General features: G+C 40.3%; 1 protein-coding gene across 1 annotated transcript; it reads right to left on the reverse strand.

Annotated features, from left to right (window-relative positions):
- Positions 1-2,897: 2,897 nt before the first annotated feature.
- On the reverse strand, positions 2,898-5,496 carry LOC104954504 (nuclear receptor subfamily 5 group A member 2-like). Its single transcript, XM_010781618.1, has 4 exons — positions 5,371-5,496; positions 4,936-5,079; positions 3,633-4,288; positions 2,898-2,985 (listed from the first exon to the last, which is right to left on the reverse strand). Exons 1-4 carry the CDS (start codon positions 5,483-5,485, stop codon positions 2,980-2,982), a joined length of 921 nt encoding a protein of 306 aa, XP_010779920.1. The 5' UTR covers positions 5,486-5,496; the 3' UTR covers positions 2,898-2,979.
- Between the last annotated feature and the right edge of the window lie 2,667 nt (positions 5,497-8,163).

Raw genomic sequence — 8,163 nt, forward strand, 5'->3', positions numbered from 1 at the left:
TAGACAGCGTGAGGCTCTGATATGCATGAAATAGTGATTATAGCTATTTCTAAAAAGTTTCTCAAATGAAAAATAAATGCATGGCAGCATGACAGCAGTCTGCACAGGGAGTGTAGAGACACCTTGTTGTTGGAGAAGTTACAACCACAATGTGCTCTTTGTTTCTGAGATGAGGGAGGTTAGAGTGACAGCAAATGCTTCAGCTGCTAGTTCTCAGGAACTAAGAATTCAGTCATCACCTTCGTTCATTTTCATATTTTAGGTTTGGTATTTGGACACTGAGAGCAGATTCAATGTCAAATGTGTTGCAAATTCAGATTATGATAAGACTATCATTTATTATATAGGAACACAAAATGCCATGATGCACCGATGTTTCCAATCTTTTTTTGTCTTGATTTATTTTGTAATTGGGGGTGTTTTAACCTTTTCATATGACTAGATGTAATGCCATAATGTAGTGCCACTTCACACATCATTTACAAATCCAGCTAGACAAAGACGCTTGGATCTGTTGCTGCTGTTTGGTGCAAGCACAGAATCCAAACAGAACACCGAGGAAGCTTTACGTGCGGCAGGCATTTCAAACATTGACAAGTGATCATGCTCAGATTCTGCCCAACATGTTAGCTAGACATAACGTAAGCCTGAGGCAGTCCCAGGGACCACCAGTGAATGTGTGTGAAGCAGGAAGGGAACACTGAGCACACGGAAAAACTGAAACGTTGACTTTAATGAAATGTATTTTGTTAACATATTTCACATAACTGTATTAGGTTAGTGGAAATAAATAATATTAAGTTTAAATAAATGGGACATTTGTTGACATAATAGATTTAATTAAAGACAACGTTTCAGTTCCAATACATTACAATACATACATATGTACATACATACACATACATATGCTTAAATATGTTTTTTGGTATGGACGTGAGTTATACTGTAAACTGATCAGAAGTCAGAGAGGAATCTCACATCTCACCAAGGCCAGAACCAACCTTTAGTTCAACATGTCATCTGTTGATTCTGTCTGACCATGGCTTGTTGACAGATGTTTGTTCGTCAGCACATTATATGATGACTCACAGAATGAGGTCATATTTTCTTCATTGTTGTGAAACCGGCTGATCTGATTTGTCATATAATAATTATGACCCCACCCCTGCACCCCCAGCCAGCACCTAAACAACTGAATCGATTCCCCCAGCGTGGGACATCAATATGGCTGAGTGACTGAGTCATGAGAAGTGTGTACATGTGTGTGTGGGAGGGCTCACAGACAGACGCTGGCTGCGGAGGAGCGGGACACTGATGCATGTCCCCTCATTAAACCACATGTGTCTGTGAGGACAGCTACTGTGGGGGCTGAGGGAACACAGGCCCCCTCAGCACTGTAACTGTGTGCAGCTCATTACATCCAGACGACGCTGGCATCTCCTGTTGCAGAAAGATCACACAGTGTGCATGATGCAATCTTGTAAGATCGTGAAGCTTCATTTATCTTTTTCTTCTCTTAGTGCAGTTAAATCTTTTTGCAGAGCTTGCGAGACACTAAACATGTTTGTTTGCACACTGTGTGTCGGCAGTGGACTAGAAGGAAGGGTGGATCGTCAATTATGCACAAGACCAGCGTGGAAGCACTGCCACTCCAGTGGCTAAGAGTGGTTGGAATGCTCCAAAGGTGCTACATATATGCAACTCCATACAAATGGTCAGTTGTGATTTTTAGTTTGATTTCATATCATGTCTTTTTCAGTGGAAAGGAAACATCCCAAACACACAGTCAGGTGTTTTACTTTGCCTATTTGTATCTTTTTTTTTTAATTCAAGTTAGCATTGGATGAAGCTTTGATTTGCATTATTCAAACATACCATTTCAGACATTTTTTATATTTGAAAAACAATGACCTCATTGTTAGTAATCAACTGGGGGAGTTTCAAGAGGTACTCAGATGATTTACTTGGGGGAAAGTAGCAATCCTACAGTGTCAAAATACTCAGTTACAAGGCAAAGTCCTACATTCAAAATTGTAAGTAAAAAAAGTGTTGACACTTCAAAATACTTCCATAGTAAAACTCATAATGCAAAATAGTCATTTTTAACACCACAGACCTTTTTATTATTTTATAAACATAATTGGTGCATTTCTGTGTTGATCATTTCGATGTTGCACGTGGTAACAGCTGAGATGATTTGCCTTCATTGATTCGCTAATGGGGTATCCAACCTCTAGTTATATGACCTAACGTTTGTTGGTTTATATTTTCTAATAACAACCTAAGTCTACTAAGTAACTATGTCAAATACATGTAATGGAATCAAAAGTACAACATTTGTCTACAAAATGTAGAGGCATAATGTAAAAACACTCAATGCTAAATATACAAGAATGACCTCAAGGAGGTTTATTCTAAAGTAGTCAGCGAGTCAATCTTATTTATTGAAATCAACTTGAATGCTCTCCTCTGTGATGTGTACAGACCTAAAATACCTCACACACACAGAACAACCTCTTTGTGAGCAGAGCAAACGTTATGTAACCATGTTTTTGCCATTCTGCTGTTGTTACCTTGTTGTGTTGTGAGAGAGAAAGGTAGCAAAAGATAACAGGAATAAAGGAAGTCATTATTAATGTGAAGACTTCTTTGGGACATCCACAATGGCAGGCAGGCCTTTAAAAGAACTTTGAATGACCTTCAAAAAAAAAGTTGTTTTAAATGCATTAGTTAAGAGTTTGAATATCTTGACAATGTTGGTGAATTTCATATATTTATACAATTTGAGGCAATCTATGAGCGGGGGAATTACTACAATAAAGGCGACTAGAATGTGTGTTTCTATTCAGCCTGTTGTTTCTGATTCTCCACGTTCACAGGAGAGTGGTGTCGCTGCTCTAAAGGTGTGTGTGAACGCTCAGCTTCATTCTGACAGCTCTCTGGGTTCAGTCTTTCTGAAGTTCACCTTTCAGTTTTGATTCATTCCTAAAACAAATGGACAGACATTATGATCATTGTGTGTGATTATCATCAGTAATCAGAGCAAAGAGGTATTGTAGAGCAGAAAGGCTCACGAGGAACCATACTGTCATCATTCTGATCCTTCCACTCCCAAACCAGTTGATTTATTCAAACATTGCATCGCACATTTTTTGTTATTGTAATGAGGGCCATGATATCTAAGGTGAGCCGGAGAAAGAGTGATGCAAAGAAAGTGAGAGGAAAGAACAAAAGGAACCAAGCAAATGGACATGTTTGCCGTAATGAGCGAGGAGTAGAATCAGTGCAGAGCCAACATCATGTGCAACTTGGTCCTTCTATATTTTCCAAAATCAGTGCATATGATGCATTGATTTGAATTCCATCTATTATGGCAACTCATTTCACATCACTGTATGAGGTTAGTTGAAAGCAATAATTTTAAGTTGAACCTAATCTTTTTTTATTCAAACTTGATATTATTGCTTTGATCTTACCTAATGTGAAATCTGTTGACATAATACATTTAATAAAAGTAAATGTTTCAGTTTTTTCATTGTGTATAATATGAAATAAATGATGGAGTGCAGCTGTAGACACTAGCCCCCAGCAGCTGGAGTGTGTGCCTGTGTGAGGGTGAGGGATTGACTCACCCTGAGCTCCTTGAAGAAGATGCAGCTCCGGGCCCACTCCACTATGGAGAACAGAGTCTGGTCGGCCATGCGGCACATGAGGCTGAAGGTGCTGGGCTTGTCCAGCCGAGCCCGGCCGCTCTGCTCCTGCTGCAGGTGGGTCACGATCTTGTTCTGCACCACCAGCTCGTCTGGGTCACAGCGCAGCAGCTCCAGCACTAGCGGAGGCAGGCTGGGGGGCTGAGGCGAGGCCGAGGGGTACATGTCTGGGTAGGGGTATCCTGTCAGAGACTCAGGGGAGCTGGTGTAGTCGGGACACTCGGCTTTAATCGCCCTGCCAGGGAAGGCTGGGTACTGGTACTGAGTGGTGAGGGGCAGGTGGGACTGCATGGCCATGCCCAGGGACGGGGGTCCATAGAGGTTGGTCTCGTAGTCTGTGGGGGTGATGGAGCTCGGGGTGGAGGGCAGCAGGCTCTTGGAGATGGTGGGCAGGCTGTGCAGGGTTCCGGTGAAGCCGTAGTCGCTCTGCAGCGGAGAAGCCGGCGGAGGAGCGGCGCTCTCCAGCTTGAAGCCGCTGGATCGTATCAAAGCTTTCTTCTGCTGCTTCAAGGCCCTGTCTCTCTTGTACATGGGGCCAAATTTATTCCTGCCCCCACGCATGCGGTCTGCGCGCACCGCTGTCACACAAAAGGTGAAGAACAGATGTACAGATGAAACACTTCTGAATGTTTCTACAGCAGAGTAAACACCTAGAATTTGACCAGAATGTCTGTGCTGTCGCGGCAGAGTAAAGAAAAAAATGTTGCTCATTCATACTGCCATGTATAGGGCTGAGAAGAATCTGCAGCTCTGCTCCTCCCTGTAGTCTAAATAGAGCTTTTGATTTAAAACAGGGGAGTCTCTGGGGCTTTATCAGCAAGTTAAGAATGTGTCCTTTTTCTGCTGCGGAAGCAGGTGCTTTCCTGCACCGCTGTCTGGGAATGAATCCCATGAGTAGAGAAAATAATATGAGAGCCCACAAATCAGGAAATATTTAAAAGGTTTTTACAACAGTAATCTACCATAAAACTGAATATAATTATAATGTTAAAAACGTTTACATTATTGGAATTATTGTTGTAACTAAAATACAGTGAAGAAGACATGGAAATAAATATAAAGCCTGGTTTTATTATTCCCCTAAATAAAAGCATTGTAATACATTGATATAGTGACAGTATTAATATCATTATTATTATTATTATTATTATTATTATTATTATTATTATTATTATTATTATTAGTCATGGTGTATTTGAATATCGGGTGGTATATTCATGTGTACCTTCTAGCCGCATCCCGACGTTGAGGCACTTCTGGAAGCGGCAGAAGGGACACCTCTTCCTCTGGGTTTTGTCGATTTTACACTCCTGGTTCTCCGCGCATGTGTACCTCTTGTTGTTCTGCACTGTCCTCTTGAAGAAGCCCTGAGAGGAAGCGGGGGGGGGGGTGGGAGGAACATTTGGACCCAACCACGTGTTCATCATTTCAGAAGAGCGCAACACGTCACGCTTGATAATAGTACGCTCCATAGAAGGCATGGTTGCGTAAAGCAAGGACCATTATTTACCAAATATATGTGATATCAACTACATTAGATTTAACTTTTTTTATTCCCTATAATGAGACAAACACATAAAACCTTGTGAATCATGTTTTATATGGCCCATGAATGAAAAGTGATGATATATCATTCACCTCAGTGTTTTCTGTTCACCCTTGCAGCTCTCGCCAAGGTGAGGCAGGCGCCGGTAGTGGTAGAACCCGTGACACTTTGTCTCCCACACACAAGGACACAGCTCCTCCAGGCATCCAATCATAATGTGTGACTCCATAAGCCTCAAAGTGACACTACAACACACAACAACACAGCACAACACACAACAGCACAACACACACACACACACACACACACACACACACACACACACACACACACACACACACACACACACACACACACACACACACACACACACACACACACACACACACCAAATGCAACGCACCACAATGAGTGATACATTATAATACAGCATGCAGGATTTTATGTCGGTAGGAAAATGTCGAAAATGAATAAATGGTATTCCAAATGTGAGTTATGGGATGGTTTTTCATCTGATCGTGTTTCAAGGGTGTCACGTGTTGTTTAATTACGCAAAAACGAATAACGCGCCGTCTCTTTTCGTCTTTCTCCCCCCGAAACTTGGTTTTATTTCTTAGTGATTTATGTTTCATTTAGGCTTCCGTGTTGTTGCTGTCGTACATTGGACATTTAATGCAAGTTATTCTGACAAAAAATTATACGAACAATAAGAAATAAACAATATATTTATTTAAATTAAACTTAACTGATATATTTTTTCAAAATTCCCTAGAACTTAAACGCAAAATCGTTTATTTATGTATGTGCACTATTTGATCGAAATTATAATATTTAGACTTTAATAAAAAAAAAAATCAAAAATGCAATAGCCTACTGTGTGTATCTTTGTAGGTGTTGTTATAATAATTGTTTTGTTTTTGTAATAAGGCCTAATTACAATCCTGAATAGAAACCAATAAGTCAATACGTTACTCAAAACCTAGGCTATCAATATATTAATTAAACTAAAAACGAATATAGGCTACATATTGATGTAGGAAGTGTTCCCACATTATTTCATCATTAGACCATCTGTTTAAGTTTTCGCATTCATCGTAAATACACAACGATATTGTAAACTATTAACATATATAAATATATTAATAATAAATATATAAAGACCTGAATGATGAAGCATAGCATTTGCCATATTCCATGAACTGAAACAAGTGTTAAATAAATAGATGTATATATCCACTAATAACCACCAATAGAACAATAATAAATGCAGACTATACTATACTTTTTCGGCAGAACTGCTCCATGCAAGCATTTTCTTTCGGTTGGATTTATTCTCCAGAGTAGGATCAGATATGGCCAAAGTGTAATTGAGGATTTGACAATTGCACGGATGTCTTTGAATGACTCTGTTGAAGTTGTAGCTGCCACATGAGGGAACAGTGTAACACATGAATCCCTCACTCAGTATTTGAGCCGACACGGTGATAAATATGATTTTAATATAATGATAAAGCAGCTGGACGGCGCGTGCACAGCCTCAGTGCGCGGTGTGAATTATTATATAAAAAAGTATTGTTTTAAATATTTGACTGCTGCCAACTGCACAGGACAGTGACATAAAGATGTGAATTGACCTGAATAAACGGGAGGATGTGAGTGAAAAGCGGCAGCTGAGAGGACGTCTCGCGCCCGGTCATGCAGTCCAAGGGGCACGCGCGCTTCGAGCGGTATCGCGCGGTACCAGGAACAGCCCGGACTTAAACTCTTGAAAGAGTATTATAATTGATTTATTTCGTTTTAACTAGCATTCTTAAAGCAATATCCTATTTATTAATTTTCAAGTTCAATTAATGCGACTAGGCTACTAGTCATTATTGTCTTTTGTTTATGTTATTGCTTTTGTATCAGTAACATTTTACCTTTGTGCTGTTTTAATTATTTGTGTTATTTTAAACAGCTGTTCTCACTTGATTGTTTGGTTCAGCTTTAAAACAAATTTAATGGGGCGGAAACGTGGCTATTTAAAACGGCTGTTATTTCGTTTTAAGACAGTTCTTCCTAAAAAATAAGCAGCCATTTATAGAAGTCGTGATGCCCCTAAGTTTTAATATATTTGTTCAGGCCACATCTAGCCCCGGATTTAAACACTTACCTAAATATATTGGATTCCAATTGGTTAATTGACTGTCAAAAACAAATACAATATGTAGGCCTATCTATAGTATTTGAACGCTGTGAGTGCAGATCAGTAGACAGCCTTACCGTGAGCCTTGTCTCCCAACATGAGAGCAGACAGCAGCCGGGCAGGGAGGATCTGATCTGAGACCTGCTGGAGGAGTGCAGCCTGCTCCTGAGACCGATGAACACAAAGATAGTCCGGATGCTCAGAGTGTGTGCTGCTGGAGCCAGAAGGGCCGCTGTTAGGCTGAGTGTGTGAGGAGGACCATGGAGATCTCACAGTGAACTCCTTCCGTCCACTCGCTCTTTACTGCGCTTCTCTTATCACTAAAGTTACACTGCCGCGACGCCATTGGTGGACGTGGAGTCACGTGACGGATGCTCGCTGTAGATGGAGGAGACGCAGAGGAGTCTCTATGATTAGAGAGAGATTCTAAAATGTTCCTGAATGTGTACACGCCTCTGAAACCCAGCCTAACTCTGTCAATATTAGCTTCACTAGAGGTGAATACTCCGGACCGGATACAATGTCAAGTTCTGCCATGATGCAGCTTTATTAAAATAATGATACTAATAATATAAATAATAATATAAATACTTGTACTACTACTACAAATACGGATGCTACTATACTTATAATAATAACAATTACTTACTAATTAACTAATTAATTACTTTTAGGTTATACATTCCACAGCATTAAGTCCAATTGTTCCCCACAGCGGACAT

This window comes from Notothenia coriiceps, unplaced genomic scaffold, assembly GCF_000735185.1.
Source record: "Notothenia coriiceps isolate Sejong01 unplaced genomic scaffold, NC01 NC01_scaffold00023438, whole genome shotgun sequence".
NCBI lineage: Eukaryota > Metazoa > Chordata > Actinopteri > Perciformes > Nototheniidae > Notothenia > Notothenia coriiceps.